The sequence below is a fragment of the Biomphalaria glabrata genome, chromosome 8, assembly GCF_947242115.1.
Source record: "Biomphalaria glabrata chromosome 8, xgBioGlab47.1, whole genome shotgun sequence".
NCBI lineage: Eukaryota > Metazoa > Mollusca > Gastropoda > Planorbidae > Biomphalaria > Biomphalaria glabrata.
Window position 1 is genome coordinate 8888789 of NC_074718.1, and position 18141 is coordinate 8906929.

General features: G+C 31.4%; 1 protein-coding gene across 3 annotated transcripts in view; it reads left to right on the forward strand.

Moving 5' to 3' along the window:
• LOC106058155 (glutamate receptor 3-like) overlaps positions 1-15984 on the forward strand; it is a 37058-nt gene extending 21074 nt beyond the window's left edge. For all 3 annotated transcript variants that reach the window (XM_056037958.1, XM_056037956.1, XM_056037957.1), the window contains exons 6-20: positions 1-54; positions 1707-1874; positions 2039-2203; positions 2897-3001; positions 3665-3766; positions 4587-4796; positions 5424-5653; positions 6244-6369; positions 10642-10840; positions 11986-12081; positions 12677-12828; positions 13137-13248; positions 13492-13641; positions 14452-14562; positions 15248-15984. In XM_056037958.1, coding sequence (XP_055893933.1) covers positions 1-54; positions 1707-1874; positions 2039-2203; positions 2897-3001; positions 3665-3766; positions 4587-4796; positions 5424-5653; positions 6244-6369; positions 10642-10840; positions 11986-12081; positions 12677-12828; positions 13137-13248; positions 13492-13641; positions 14452-14562; positions 15248-15313 — 2046 coding nt within the window. In that variant the 3' untranslated portion in view covers positions 15314-15984. The remainder of the gene's footprint in view (positions 55-1706; positions 1875-2038; positions 2204-2896; positions 3002-3664; positions 3767-4586; positions 4797-5423; positions 5654-6243; positions 6370-10641; positions 10841-11985; positions 12082-12676; positions 12829-13136; positions 13249-13491; positions 13642-14451; positions 14563-15247) is intronic.
• The last annotated feature ends 2157 nt before the right edge of the window (positions 15985-18141 follow it).

The window sequence follows — 18141 nt, forward strand, 5'->3', positions numbered from 1 at the left end:
ATAGTGGACGTCGGAATGAACAGAGAAAATTATCATTATATTTTAGCCGGTGCAGTAAGTAGAGTCTGTGTTTTAAAACTCAAGATCTTGTGTTGCTGGGTTCCAAAATCTAATGTTATCATTTGTATTCAATAATTGCACAGAATGTAAAAGTTGTCTCAATGGAAATTGAAACGAAAATACGTTTAAAAATAAGCAAAATATTTTAAAAAAAGTTTATTTAAAGGGAAAGAACTCCACCCTTAAAACTATATCAATAATGTACAAGTTATTTTATTATTCGATATCAAACAAAATAATTAATTACCTAAATGAGTATTTTTTTCAATTGATTCATGTTTTGTTAGTTACAATAAATAATTTTCTAAAGTATCAACTTGATCGGAGAATGCGTCAGGGAGAAATAGCGCAAACTATTATTGAAGGGGACTAGACCCAACACATTTAGCCATTTATGTGAATACTGAAGGGTTAGTTGTTGTCTTTTTGTTGGTATACAAAATAATTAATTACCAGTAAGCAATTGACTAATTGGTTACTTTTTTTATATTGATTCATGCCTTGTCTATGCCAATGAATATTTTTGCGAAGTTTTGTATTTGATCCAAGAATGGGTGTGGGAGAAATAACGTGTAGCCTACTCACTTTTTACCCGACAGACTGAAAGACAGAGGGAGTTGATATAAACTTTATTTAAAAAAAAAGTTTTCTTTACTTATAACTGATGAGGGTTAATGTCACGTATCTAAACGCATCGGACATCGGAAGTTATTTAGTGACATTATCATTTAAACAAGTCAATCTTGCAATCGTTTGATATTCAGTGATACAGCTTCATTTTTGCCTATTTTACTTTATATTTAATGCTTTAATGAATTTCTACTTTTTTTCATTGCGTTTAATGTTTTAATTTTTTTTTCAATTCTATTTTTTAGCAATAATAACTGTAGTGGCGTAGCTACGGTGGGGTAGGGTGTGTCCGAATTTGAAAATCCCCCTGGGCCTCCACTTGAGAAAGTCCCCAAATGAGTATCCAATTTTTTTATTTTTTTTTACATTTAATATTAAGCCAATGCCGTGTTATCTTGCTATTCATGTTGTTATGTAAATTAATGACCATGTTGCATGTATTCCACACATTAGACTTATATATTTATTAAGTACATTATGTCATGTCATGATGACGAGTATTCATAATGCAGGGCCCCAAAGATGCCAAGCTCCCACCTCCCGGGCCACAAATCCCTAGCTACGCTATTACATAACTGGCGGCATCAGACGATTTTCCTTATCGTGGGGCTTCCTGTGACAATTTTTGTTTTAAGGAATAGGACATCAGCTGTCGAGCTGCTTACATTCTAGGGATTATTGGGCGTCTCTTTCTTGTCTCTTTTTGGTCCTTCTGAAGCTGTTAACCCACTCACCACCCATTGTGAATGCCTCTGATTAGTGCAAAAGTTATTATCTCTCAATTTATTGATTTAAAGGTAAGAACTGTAAAGAACTGATTTGATTGATTTATCTTATAGGAATGTAAACTGCAACGCTATACAGCTACTCCTTGACTCCTATCAATTATAATTATAGCCACCGAAAATGTGCATTTTATTTCTCTACAGAAATGAAAACTTGTAAGTTTTAGTTGTTGTTATATGCAAATCTTCAGTGTGGCTTAGAAAACAAAAATAACAATTATCTCCCCTTAGGATGCCATGGATTTGAATCTTGATCGAGATTTTTTTGCACAGTTTATTTACGGAGGCGTTGACATCACTGCCTTTCAATTCCTCAACAATCGTAGTGAAACTTACCGGAAGTGGCAGCAGATATGGGAACAGTACAAGGACCAGTACCCAGACCTCTTCCCTCTAAAAGTAAATTTTGTTCTGATATTTTTTTAGCATATGATTGCTAGTAAATTAATTAATCCAGTGCAAAAGGTTGAAATTGATTGGTCAGAATTACTAATTTTTGAAGAAATGTTCAATTGGCGTCCTGATCACTAATCTCTTTAGTGGTTTGTTTCATCGTCTTCCAGACAGGTTCGGCGCTCATGATGGATGCCGTACTTTTGCTACATAAAGCACTGACTTCTGATCTCCAGAAGCACAAGAGTTTGAAAGAAAACGCGGTCAGAACCTGTGACGCCAGCAGTTCGAGGTACTCAGACGGTGGCTCTTCATTGCTGTCTGCTTTAAACGGGGTAAATTTTGGCTAGTCCCCGGAGTAAACTTTATGAACCACTTCAATTCTTTGTTTTCCTACACCTCACACCAGTTTTAACATTAATGTATGTAATATAGTTCAAGCTTTATACGTTAGAATTGACCAAAATAATCAATATTTTTGATGACTTTATAGCCTACTATCCTGGCAAAAGTTTCAAAAACTGGAAGCGAAATATTACCTCCCTTGAAAAGGGGAACTCTATGACATTTTTGGTCACTATATTATATAACCTAGTATAACTGGCTGACTTATTGATTCATGTGTGTATCAAGAATAAATCAAGATATCTCAACAATTGTTGTACAGATTCCCAGAAAATTTCAAACTGAAAGAGTTAAATCCCAGAGAAGGAAGGAGCTTGCTATTTTATTCCTTTGTAACAGATACAATAATTCACAAATTAAAAAGTATGTTAGGGGATAGTTAAAATGTACATCAATTATTGGAAACTCAAAGAAAGGGGAAGGGGATATTCCGGCCATACTAAACAATATAAAGCCTGGGAACACATCAACGGATGTAGCCGGTGTGGAGTGCTAGTTTGTGAAAAAATTAATGTTAACTATACGAATGAGTTTAGATTAGATCTACATTGATTAAATGTAGACGCTGACTAGATCCAGATCTAGATTCTAAGTAGATTTAATAGCCCTTCTGTATTACACAGGTTCAGTTTGAAGGGTTAACAGGGCCAGTGGTCATGAACAATGGAAGGCGAACTCAATATTCTATTGATGTTTACAAGTTGAGATTTAAGGAACCTATGAGAAAAGTAAGGCAACCTTTTTTTTATATGGTTTACAGTCTAGGCCTATATAAAGTTCTACACAGGCACACACACTACACTCACATATATTATTATTGTTATATACATATATATATATTTATAGATTATATAAATATATATATATAATTTATAGATATATGGAGGTGCAGTGGCTGATTCGTAAAGCATTTGGCTTCCAAACTGGAGGTCCTGGGTTCAAATCCTGGTGAAGACTGGGATTTTTTATTTCAGTATCTTTGGGCACCTCTGAATCCACCCAGCAGCTCTAATGGGTATCTGACATTAGTTGGGGAAAAGTAAAGGCGGTTGGTCATTGTGCTGGCCACCCTGGTTAACCATGGGCCACAGAAACAGATGGCCTTTACATAATCTGCCCTATAGACCACAAAGTCTAAATGGGGAACTTAACTTTTATATATTGATTCCCTGCTACATTTATAACACACACAACATACACATATATGAAAAACAAATGGCATCTTGCAACACAAAATCTACACATCACATCATCCAAACACTAAGACTTTTCTATACCAGAACTGACATTATAGAGAACAGTAGGCCAATATTAAAAACTTCAACTTTTTAATCAAACTACCTGAACAAAACTCTCATTAATTGAAATCCATTTTGAATGTCTGTGTTCAGGAGACAACTTGGCAATCTTCAGATTTTCAGGACTTGACATTTAAACCTTACAGTCCTGAAACAGCACCTCATAACAAGACTTGGAAAGTCGCAACTGTTATAGTAAGTTGATCCTTAGTTAAACAATGCTAATCTATTTTTTTCCCTATCACTATAACACTTTTATTTCACGATCAATGTTCAGTTATCTGCTTCTGTGAAAATTGCCTCTGCTCCATAATACCGCATGGGAGGCCATGCCAGCCAAATGTGAACTTTTTTTGGTGAGCTTAAAGGAGGACAGCATAGCAGATGCGCCCCCTGGAATTGCTATGAAAATCAACTTAGACATTTTCTCCTCACTGGCATAGAGGAAAGTAGCTGGCATCAGATGGCCTAAAAAAAAAGAGCTCGCATGAAGACTGGGGGACACATATTTGAGATACAAATAAAAGCCCTTGTGGGAGACAGTTGCACAAGATGAAAACTGAAATTGACCCTGGTAGAGAGTGGCTTTGTCTGCAATAGTTCACATGGGTTTGTGAAGCCATGTGAAAAACTGCATTTATCCTTAATTTTCAGTGTTCGAATGTGTAAATACAAAACTAAATTCTGTATGCTGCTTCTTCTATCCTCCAAGTCCTGTAACCCTAAGCAAAAGTGTTGGGGCAACAATGTTGACCTATTCACATTTTCATGCTGTTTGTCTTCATCCACTATTGATCTCAGACCTGTTTACAGAGTCCTTAAAACAAACCTGTCCTAAGAAAGTAATTCACCTATCTTGCCATTATTAGTTTCTCAATTTCTATCTTGCACAGTGCCCTGATGTGATGATCAAATGTAATTTCTAATTTGAAATAAATATCAAAGTTGTTCAATGTAATCAGCACAAATTTTTGCAGTATTTTAACTCTTTTTTTTTTATTTTGTTCTTTTAAAGGAACCTCCATTTGTGATGCGTATCGAGAACAGAAATGGGGCTCCACCCATGGGCCCCAACCTGGATCTGGAAGGCTACTGTATTGACCTAATTGAAGCCTTGGCTCGGAGTGAGCTGTTTGAGTATCAGGTGTACCTGGCAGACGACTATGGTGATAAGAATGAGACTGACGGAACCTGGAATGGAATCATTGGACAGCTCATTAGTCAGGTTTCTAGACTTGAAATCTCTTTTCTTTTTGTCACTTCTCTGTTGCAATATTGTGACACATTTGTATGGAAAAGCATTCTTGATTTATCTAGGTTAGAACTTACATACCTATCTGGGTTTTGAGTTATATAGAAGCTAAAACTTTCATTGCTCTAGAAAAGGGGGAGGGTTAAAAGAGTAAATAAGAGCGTACACATTTATTGGTTCTATAAGGATGACTTTTGTTAAGATTACAAACTATCCTAATTGTTAAGTTCACATACTATGGTCGTTAAATAGGTCATATACTAAAGGCCTACTGTTTTTATAAAAATCTTTTTCTGTTAATATGTCTTCATTTGTAATTTTTTTATTTTTTTTATTTATTAGAATTATCTTTTATTTTTATTTGAAAAATTCAGATTATTTCTTCATGCTTAAAAAAAGAATAACTAAATTAAAAAAAAACATTTTGAAAACTAGACATTAAAATATTTTTACAATTTCTCTATAAATGAATGAATGAATATATTTTTGCAGCAGATTTACTTTGAAATATTTTATAACTTTGTTTGAACATATTTTTTAAAAAAAAGCTCAAAATTTTTATGCAATTTAAACTTCAGTTTATGGTCAACCACTCTGCAGGAAAGGGATATCGCTGTGGCTCCACTCACCATCACACAGGACAGGGAGAGGGTTGTGGACTTCACAAAGCCATTCATGGATACAGGCATCTCCATCATGATTAAGAAGCCGGACAAAACCAAACCTGGAGTCTTCTCCTTCATGGATCCCCTGGACACTCGCGTCTGGTTGTGCATCGCCATTGGATTCTTGGCTGTTAGCTTTGTTCTTTACTTTGTAGGAAGATTCAGGTTTGCTCGTGGTGCTTCCTGTTATGTGGTGTGTTTTCAAAAAGTCTCTTGGTATTTTATGTTGTTACATATATGTCTTGTTTTCTCTGTCTTGCTAAGTCAGGTCTCACACCTTCTTGTAATTCTTGAAGGCTTCAGAGTCTAATCTGAAAGCATGTGGATCTTAACTTTAAAAAAAACAGAACAAAAGGCCTAAATCATACCTTAGGAACTGTTGAGTTGTATTCATTCCTTTTAATTGCAATACTTGAAATAAAATAGCAGCGGATTATTGAATAGAATAAAATAGCAGCGGATTATTTCATAGGAGACACAATGTCTTTCTGTGCTGTTGGTCATATACTTTGAATCTTTTTTTCAAAATTACTAGTTTTTGGTTAATGCATGGGCATGTTGCTACACTTTAGGGCTCATAAAGACTCCCCGATTATTTTCTTTCTCAGTATGCAGCTCCCTTTTACAGCATACACAATTGAATATTTTGCCAAATATAAATTAAATGATATGAAACAAATAAACATTGATTTAGTCGATTATGTAGTAATAATAAAATTTCTATCTAAAAAAATGTTTAAATTTTTATTTTTCAGCCCCTATGAGTGGAGTGTCTGTGAAGACGCCAAGGAGAGAACTGCCACCACCGTCTTCTCAATTACCAACACTCTCTGGTTCTCATTAGGTGCTCTCATGCAACAGGGCTCTGATATATCCCCAAGGTTGGGCCCATAGCCAAACATATTGAAGTGACCTTTCTTGTGCACACATTCAATACACTGCTATAAATATGCATATCTAACATAACTTTCAATACACTGCTATAAATATGCATATCTAACATAACTCTTAATACACTGCGCTAAATATGCATATCTAACATAACTTTCAATACACTGCTATAAATATGCATATCTAACATAACTCTTAATACACTACGCTAAATATGCATATCTAACATAACTTTCAATACACTGCTATAAATATGCATATCTAACATAACTTTTAATACACTGCTATAAATATGCATATCTAACATAACTTTCAATACACTGCTATAAATATGCATATCTAACATAACTCTTAATACACTGCGCTAAATATGCATATCTAACATAACTTTCAATACACTGCTATAAATATGCATATCTAACATAACTTTCAATACACTGCTATAAATATGCATATCTAACATAACTCTTAATACACTGCGCTAAATATGCATATCTAACATAACTTTCAATACACTGCTATAAATATGCATATCTAACATAACTCTTAATACACTGATATAAATATGCATATCTAACATAACTCTAATACACTGCGCTAAATATGCATATCTAACATAACTTTCAATACACTGCTATAAATATGCATATCTAACATAACTCTTAATACACTGCGCTAAATATGCATATCTAACATAACTTTCAATACACTGCTATAAATATGCATATCTAACATAACTCTTAATACACTGCGCTAAATATGCATATCTAACATAACTTTCAATACACTGCTATAAATATGCATATCTAACATAACTCTTAATACACTGCTATAAATATGCATATCTAACATAACTCTAATACACTGCTATAAATATGCATATCTAACATAACTCTAATACACTGCTATAAATATGCATATCTAACATAACTCTTAATACACTGCTATAAATATGCATATCTAACATAACTCTAATACACTGCTATAAATATACATATCTAACATAACTCTTAATACACTGCTATAAATATGCATATCTAACATAACTCTAATACACTGCTATAAATATGCATATCTAACATAACTCTAATACACTGCTATAAATATGCATATCTAACATAACTCTTAATACACTGCTATAAATATGCATATCTAACATAACTCTAATACACTGCTATAAATATGCATATCTAACATAACTCTAATACACTGCTATAAATATGCATATCTAACATAACTTTCAATACACTGCTATAAATATGCATATCTAACATAACTTTTAATACACTGCTATAAATATGCATATCTAACATAACTCTTAATACACTGCGCTAAATATGCATATCTAACATAACTCTTATACACTGCTATAAATATGCATATCTAACATAACTCTAATACACTGCTATAAATATGCATATCTAACATAACTATTAATACACTGCTATAAATATGCATATCTAACATAACTCTAATACACTGCTATAAATATGCATATCTAACATAACTCTTATACACTGCTATAAATATGCATATCTAACATAACTTTCAATACACTGTTATAAATATGCATATCTAACATAACTCTAATACACTGCTATAAATATGTATATCTAACATAACTCTAATACACTGCTATAAATATACATATCTAACATAACTCTTAATACACTGCGCTAAATATGCATATCTAACATAACTCTAATACACTGCTATAAATAGCCATAACTAACATAACTCTAATACACTGCTATAAATATGCATATCTAACATAACTCTTAATACACTGCTATAAATATGCATATCTAACATAACTCTAATACACTGCTATAAATATGCATATCTAACATAACTTTCAATACACTGCTATAAATATGCATATCTAACATAACTCTAATACACTGCTATAAATATGCATATCTAACATAACTCTTAATACACTGCGCTAAATATGCATATCTAACATAACTTTCAATACACTGCTATAAACATGCATATCTAACATAACTCTAATACACTGCTATAAATATGCATATCTAACATAACTCTTATACACTGCTATAAATATGCATATCTAACATAACATTCAATACACTGCTATAAATATGCATATCTAACATAACTCAAATACACTGCTATAAATATGCATATCTAACATAACTTTCAATACACTGCGCTAAATATGCATATCTAACATAACTTTCAATACACTGCTATAATATGCATATATAACATAACTCTAATACACTGCTATAAATATGCATATCTAACATAACTTTCAATACACTGCGCTAAATATGCATATCTAACATAACTTTCAATACACTGCTATAAATATGCATATCTAACATAACTCTAATACACTGCTATAAATATGCATATCTAACATAACTCTTAATACACTGCTATAAATATGCATATCTAACATAACTTTCAATACACTGCTATAAATATGCATATCTAACATAACTCTTAATACACTGCTATAAATATGCATATCTAACATAACTTTCAATACACTGCGCTAAATATGCATATCTAACATAACTTTCAATACACTGCGCTTAATATGCATATCTAACATAACTTTTAATATCACTGCTATAAACATGCATATCTAACATAACTCTAATACACTGCTATAAATATGCATATCTAACATAACTTTCAATACACTGCTATAAATATGCATATCTAACATAACTCTAATACACTGCGCTAAATATGCATATCTAACATAACTCTTAATACACTGCGCTAAATATGCATATCTAACATAACTTTCAATACACTGCTATAAATATGCATATTTAACATAACTTTCAATACACTGCGCTAAATATGCATATCTAACATAACTTTCAATACACTGCGCTAAATATGCATATCTAACATAACTTTCAATACACTGCTATAAATATGCATATCTAACATAACTCTTAATACACTGCGCTAAATATGCATATCTAACATAACTTTCAATACACTGCTATAAATATGCATATCTAACATAACTCTAATACACTGCTATAAATATGCATATCTAACATAACTTTTAATACACTGCTATAAATATGCATATCTAACATAACTCTTAATACACTGCGCTAAATATGCATATCTAACATAACTTTCAATACACTGCGCTAAATATGCATATCTAACATAACTTTCAATACACTGCTATAAATATGCATATCTAACATAACTCTAATACACTGCTATAAATATGCATATCTAACATAACTTTCAATACACTGCGCTAAATATGCATATCTAACATAACTTTCAATACACTGCAGTAAATATGCATATATAATATAACTTTGGCTTACAACTAATTCTTTAAAATGATAGAATAGACATATAATTAATCACATCAAAAACATTATGAAATATAAAAGAAATTAGTTTTTGTATAAGGAAATAGGTAAAAAATTCAAATCACTTTGTAAAATAAAAACAAAACCTTTAGTGATCTAGAGCAGATTTAATAAAACTAAACCAGAAAAACATATTTAAAAATGTTTCTATAAACTAAAATAAATTGTGAAGTAGAACTCACAGAATCTAAATAATGTTCTATCTCTGATATTCAGATGTTTAAAGCCAGATAAAAATATCAAAGTTTGATTATATTTATAAAATTTAGCATGCCATAACTCCCAAAAAAAAAAAGTTAATTTATAGTTTAAACTGACTGAAAAAAAACAAAAAAGAAATTGCTATCACATCTCAACACTTCAAATCAAAATTAACATGAACAAGAAATGGTCAGCTAACTGGCAAACAACCTACATGGACACACCATACTTAGGCCTATTTGATGACACTATTAATTATTAAATTAAATTAATTATATATTATTTCTAAATTTGTTTTAAAAGCTTTTAGACAATATATAATATTTATACTAACTACAGAATTTTTTTTATGGTATAATTTTTTTTATTTTTCTAATACTTTTTTTGTTTTGTTTTGTTAAGATCTATTTGATCAAGTGGTTGTTGATTTCAAACATTTAAAATGATAATTATGATAATTTACATATTCATAAAGTAACATATTCATTTGCTTGTATGGTGTGTCTACAATCACGTAGGTTTCAATTTTGGGTCTTATGATTCTTAAAAGTGCAGATCAGATTTACACTCAACAATCTTGGGAATATAACAGTTCCTGGATGCTGACATTTAATACCTTTTTTTTTGTTCTATACTTATTTAAATGTTGCTATTTATAAAGTGTCAAAACTCATGTAGGTCTATATCTGGGCGGGTTATCGGATCTGCCTGGTGGTTCTTCACCCTGATCATCATCTCCTCCTACACAGCCAACCTGGCAGCTTTCCTGACCATCGAGAAACTGGTTGTGTCTATCAGTTCAGCAGACGATCTTGTTGGACATCCAACCATCAAATATGGAACCAAGAGAAGTGGAACATCCTGGAGATTTTTTGAGGTCTGTATTGTGCATTGTCAGACAAACTTTTTAAAGGAGCAAAAGATTAAATTCCCAGGTTGCAGCAGATTATCTTTCTACTTAACAATATTCAATGAAACTTTCCACAGAAAAACAATCACCAGATTCTATTTCCTGATATCTAAATTAAATTTCAAACATTTTACTAATCTATATATCTGAAGAAAATTTTGTACACTAGTATTCTGGGCTGGAGAAGACTTAGAGGCCTTAGGCATTAACTACCAAATCACAATAGCAAACAATGATGTAAAAATATGCTGAGTCTGTAGTTTTATTGTAGGTGAGGGTCACGGATCGCTTGAAAGTTGTTTTTTTTTTTAAATATATATTTTGCTTTACTTATTTAAAATAAGCTCTACAAACACTTAAAAATAAAAGCCTTGACATTGTAAGAAAGAAAGAAAAAATAAAACCAATTTGTATAAAAGTTTGATGAGTTATTTTTTCTATCTACAAATTATAATAATAAGACTTGTCTTTGAGTTAGAAGATTAATGAATATTATGAGGGATGCAGTATTTCCCATGGCTTCACAGCCTCAGCTGTGACCTACATATTTTGCCATACAAAGGCAAGCATAATCATTGTCCACCGGTGGTCGATTAAGATTTTGTTTTCATTGTCTACATCTGTCCTCGGCAGGGAATTTTCTTTTGGTCTCAAATGTGTATCTCGTGTTTTTTGTAATTGATCTCCAGTTGTCTCAATCTGAAGCTGCATGCAAAAAGGTGCTTCTGGAAGTCCATTGTACATCAGACCTTTGTTGAGCTTGGTTCCTTAATGCTGATCATATCTTTAAGTTCCCTCTTAACAAAAGAAAACTCAAAAGAGAATCTGAGCAAAGGAAGGAAAATTGAAAGAGAATCTCTGGTAAGGGGGCCATCAGAGACTTGAGGATTCATATAGAATATATAAGAATGGACTACTGGTTTCATTCAACACAGGAAACTTGCATTGAAAAGTGGTGTATAGAAGAGATATAGGGAGCAATTTAAAAAGAACTGTCTAACTTAAGGAAACAAAATTATAAAATTAAATCATCTTAGAAAACATAAATCATAAAATATTGTCTAATATTCTGTTGATCTACATGTATTTTAAGGGGTTAGGTTTGTTTACAGAAATCAACAGTGGACAAATATGTCACCATGAGAAATGAAATGTTGGCCAATGCGGATGAAGTTTTATTTTCTGAATATCATGAAGGAGTCAAAAAGGTGAGCTAAAATGTCATCTACTTCATCAGCACTGTTCTGAATGACTTTATTTTCATTTAAATGTGTACAACTATTTCGAGAATTAAAATGGCTGCCTTATTGTGCAATTTTGCACTGTACTGTCATTTGGATTTATCGATGGTCCCAGGTTCAAACCCTGCCCGCTCCCATCCCCCATCGTCCTGCAGGAGGTTTTGACTAGGAAGTAAACTATCTTCAACTCTGAAGGAACATCTGAAACATGTAAAGCAAACCTGAAATCTTTTTGAAATCTTATCTTATAAAATTACAGACTTTACTTCAGTGCAAAATAAGTCATTATTTTCTTATCAGATATCTCTGAATAAAAACAACGACACATATTTTCTAAACACTATTGGTTAATTATGGAAATTATCAAAATCTGGAGAATCAATTTTAATTTTTGAGCTTATATATGTTTTCGAATCTATTAAGTCATTATGAAAGTAATGATAATTTTCAGTGAGACAAAACATAAGGATAGATGTCCCTTTTTTATATGACAGTTCAGTTTAAAATAATAAAGGATAGCTTTGCTATAAGCCATCATTTTTTTATAATGCCTTACTTATAGGTTCGAGAGTCTAAAAGTACCTATGCCTTTCTCTTGGAGTCGGCCATGAACACCTACTATGGCCAGCAGGAGCCCTGTGACACCATGATGGTTGGTGAGAAGCTGGACTACAAAGGTTATGGTGTGGCATCCACTATCAATTTCCCATTAAGGTAAACTATAAACTATGTCCTTTGAGAGAAGAAAATCTCAGTGATTTTGTGATACAACTGTTAGTTAAAGTTAATAGAAGTACTAAGAGCTTGGCTATATTTAATATTTAATAGTTACTAACTTTTATTTTCTGATTGTAGCGAAATTTACTTTTTTAACTTCTTATATTAACATAATTTTTTAATACAAATATTCTAAAAATATGAGCAATATAGAAAATTATTATTAATATTACTTGAAAGAAACTAATATAGCAGTGATCATTATTGTAGCAATGAGATCAATATAGCAGTGTTCATTATTGTAGAAATGAAATCAATATAGCAGTGTTAACACTGAAAGAAAAAGGTGAATTGATTAAACTACAGCAGAAATGGTGGTATGACAAGGGAAAATGTGGAGATCAGAGTGTTAGCAAGGTGAGACATCTTTTTGTACTATTTTAATTTACTACTAAATTGACTTTTTTACTTGTTTTCATTAACTTTCTTTCACCAAAATTTTAACATTATAATCAAATGCTGTTAGTTTTCAAATGCTTTGCAGCTTTCTTCTTTGCTTCCATTGTTTGATTTCAATACATAAAAAAAAACATGTTTATTATAGCTGAATATTTTTTTTCTTTCTATTGTCCAATATTCTGAAAATACTTGGCTATGAAGGAATCAACTGGAACCCAGAATGCTCTGACTTTGAGTAATGTCTCTGGAATATTTCACATTTTAATTGGAGGGTTAGTTCTGGCAATGGTCACGTCATCTTTAGAATATTTCATACAGAGAAAACTCAGAAAGAGACGGAGTCATTTGAAGGTAAACAATCTTGTTATTTTTTGGGTCAAGTTATTTCCCAATTTAAAGTTTAAAAAAGGAAGGAAAAAATAAGTTGCAAATATTGAATAATTAGAGTTCATTTTTTTCTGACCATTATCTATATTCATATCCATATATGAATGTATTAACCTTATAAGACCAAATCTGAAGTGGAAAAAATGGTATTCACATAGTATTATAATTGAGTGAATATTATTATGAATATTTATATTTTAAGGATTATTTCTTGCTAAAAAATAGTTTTATATTTGACACCTATATGATTTGAACTGCAAAAGTTTTTAGACATTACATAAGAAATGAAGATTATTACATTCTAGCCAAACTTCCTCCAGAATGGCAGGGAATGGTAAAAAGCAGGATTTGTGCCTGGCACCATCATGATGACATCATGAAAATTATATTTCAATGCATTGTTTGTCACATTTTTTAACATCTATTACACTATAGCTTTTATACAGCCCTACTTTCATGCTTTTAGCTTTCTCAGAGCGCTATCTGGGAGAAGATTTTTCTGTGTTGCCTTTAGGTGCTCAGTAAACACAACTCTGCTCGAGTCAGGTGTTGAACCTAGAGCCCCCTTCATAGGTAGCCAAGCCAAGCCAAGTTCTAGCATACTTAGCCTCTTGACCATGCTTCCTATCACTACTAGTTCATCACAAAAATGTTCCCTTGAATAAACATGATTTCAAGAATTTTTTTGAAAATTTTGTTTTTGAGTGATTTACTAAATAATAAAATTGTTCTATAGTTTATGCTGTTTTAAAAATATGTAAAGTGATGTTTCAGATGTCTAAAAGTTACACTCTACCAAATCCACCTCCCCCACCACAACGACTTTGCTTTGGATCTACTTCCAACAGAGCGTCTGTGTCACAACCAGTCTGGGAGAATGGTCATGTAAGTTGGTTGTTATTTTCTCTGCCTCTTTATCACAATAGGTCTTATGCTTACAACGTTGATTCAGTGAAACTAAACTTACAGTATGCTTCATCTTCTTCCAGCTGTGACACTCATTTAAGTATGTTTTCTGTTTATATTTCAATACAGTCAAATTTGTTTAATGGTTAATTGAACCTGACACTTAATTGAAGTTAATCCTTATAAGTACCAGTACAAACCTATTGTATAGTTGAAGCTGGCTAATTCAATAGTTTAAAAAAAAAGGAGAGGGGGAGAGAACACTTTTAAAGAAACTTACTAATTATGATATGAACAGGTAATTAATTTGAAGCTTAAATTTGAAAAGAAAGAAGAGCAATTTTTCATACAAATATACTGGTGTTTATTAAGAATGGAAAAAAAAGTTAATGTCTTATTGTTCAGAGCTAATTGAATAATGTTGTAGAGCTATGAGAATCTAACCAAGACTTAAAAAATTCACATTATGTAATACAGATGAAGCTCTTGTCTTTGGAGGGTGTACTTCATTTTGTAATAATTTTTTTCATGTTTAAAGAAAAGTTTCATAATTAATGTTTACATTCTTTGCTCCAAAGAATAAATTTATAACTGTTGTTTTTTTTTTTAATCTTAGAAAGAGAAATTAATTTTTGGATTTTAATTTTTTTTTTGTTTGACCCAGAGTTCTGAGGCTGCAGCTGCTCATGAGCGAGAAGACCTGATGAGTAATGATGCTGATGGCACTTAATGCTATATCCATACATTGGAAGTGATGGGTCCAATGTCACTGCAGTTGTTTGTGTTTTTAAAGAGCAATTAGGTTACCTTGGCATATTGATTAATACACAACAGAATTGATATTAATGTCATAAAAGATATGATTTTATGATTGGTATGAATGTTGATAATCAATGCATCCATTGTGAAAGCTGTAATTGAAATTGAAACTAATGCCCATGTGAATTATGAGGAAATTGTTACTGCTGTCAATGTCATGAATTGTTTAAATTTAAATAATGCTATCTAACAATGAGGTCATCAAATTATGTGTAAGTAATGTTTACTTCCTAACTATGAGGTTATCAAATTTCATTTCCTTCTCCATATTTTTAATATCTTGAAAACTTATTGTAAAATAAACTGTTCAAACGAAAGCAATGTCTTGAATGCACATGTGGATAAGTTGTTCTGGAAAAGAAATCCAGTGTTGCAACAAAAGCATTTAAGAACTGTAAGGGCTGTAACTCCATTACATCTTTGGTTAGCATCTTTATCTTTCAACTGAATTTAGTTTGACACAGATTCCTTACATTTTTGTAATCAAACACAGATATTGTTTAAATTACTTCAATCACCAGCCCTGTTATAATCTTGGAATTTGGTGACCCCAATTGAAAATTAAAAATAAACAAAATAAAATCACACAATTTATTTAAAACATGTCTGTATCTATATTGAAATCAATCAACGTTTTCAACATCTTCTTTATTGCTAACTAAAGATAAGCCTATATCTTTCCAATTGAATCAGATTTGCTGACACTCCTTGTATCGCTTGAAGTAACCTGCATTTTCTTAGATTGTGTTCATGACTATTTTCTGCAAATTATTCGATTCATTGACCACTTCTTCTAAAGCCATCTGCTTTTTGTTTTCTTTTTGATGCACCAGAATTGAAATAACATCTGGACATTTTCACCAAAAGCTCTTCTAAAACATTGGTAGTGTAACAATTAAATCTAAACTTTCATTACTAAACCTTGAGTCATAGTAAAATTTTAAAGCTAATCTTGCAGACATAGAGCAATGTAGAGCTTTGCTATGTTTGAGATCTGCAAGGCCCCAACCAATCAGAGGCCCCAGGTGGCTGCCTAAGTTTGCCTATATTTAAGGCCAGCCATGATTATAGCAATTATCACTTTCTATTCAATTTCAATACTGATTCTTTAATAGAGAAATGAATGGCTCATTGGGTTTGGTTATGTAAAAGATTGATCGTCCTCAAAATATAATGTATCTTGTTTGAAGATATTGCAATATACATTTTGACTCCATATTTTTATTTATAAGTAGTTAAATTATATATTATGTTTGATCTCAATATAAAATCAGAGTTACTAATGAATGAATACAAAATATTATTAAAGATTTTCGCTATTCGAGTGAGTAGACTGTAGAATTCCACCTTTAACATTCTTTGACTTGAGTGACCCAGTATTGTGTTGTATTATAGTATAATATTATATGAATCTATTTTTCTTTGGCTTTTTTTCTGCTTTTAAAATAAATGTTCTGGTTCAGTATTGGCATTTTTTAAAATCTGGGTTAGCACAATCATTGCAAACTTATACATTGAAGAAATGTAGTTTGAATCAGAAGTATACTGTTGTTGTTTTTTTTAAATATTTTTCATACTTTAGGAGTAAACAGTATGCTTCTGATTCAAACTACATTTCTTCAATGTATAAGTTTGCAATGGCTATCACTACACTTTACCACTACTCAACTACAACTATTAACACTGGAGACTTTTTGTTTTCTTAGTGTCTTGTTCTGAAATGTCAGCAACCATTTCTGGTAAGAAAAATATGAGTGCACATTTAATTTGTATATTTATTAAGTCAGAAAATACAAGTGCACATTTAATTTGAATATGGTACTGGTCAGAAAATATAATTGCACATTTAATTTGTATATTTATACAATTAATCTGATGTTAAGAATTGTATAAATTATAAAATTACTTATTCACAAATATTGTATGCAATGAAACACTGTTGCTGGACATTTATTTTAGAAACTTATAATTTTGAATTTAATTAAACTATAATGCTTTTAGTCATTTGTACATTCCTGAATGTTTTACATATAACTTCACCAAAATGTCTAATGATAATTGAAGCTAGAGTTTTGGCTTACATCATTACTTGATTATAATATTGAAAATGCTGTTCAAGATTTTTGTTCATAGTATGTCACTTTGAGGTTTAAGTTAGCACTTGAGTCTGTCCCAGTATTTTAATCATTCTGGTAATTTGAGAAAATTTCTTGGCATTGTAACAAAATAATTAAACTTAATTATAGTTTTTTTTTTTGCTTCTAACTGTCCCATTGGTTGTTTCTATCTCCCCCTAGAAAAAAAAATCAACTACCTTTGTATAAACTGTAGTTTCTGTTTATCTTTTTTGGCTAACATATGAGACTCAAATTCTTGGGAGTTCTTTATTAAAGGGTTAAATATTGAAAATTCTTGGCCTTTAAAGATTGTCAACAACTAGCTAGCACTATTGGTCTGAACACTCTCATCTCGATTTTACTTTCTTAATATATATTTACCAATAAATTTACAAATAAATTTTGCTGTCTGTTTAAGAACAACCAATTGAACCCTTGTTATTCTAGACAGCCAAATACCCAATTTAGCCAAACACTTAAGGTGGCCAAACATGTAAGATGGCCAAATGTACTTGCTGATTTACACTTGTATTTATTATAAGCATGTTGTTTTTTTTAACTCATGTACTTTAGACTTTATAGTCAATATTATTTAGCTGCTCTCGTTCTTCCATTATCTTGT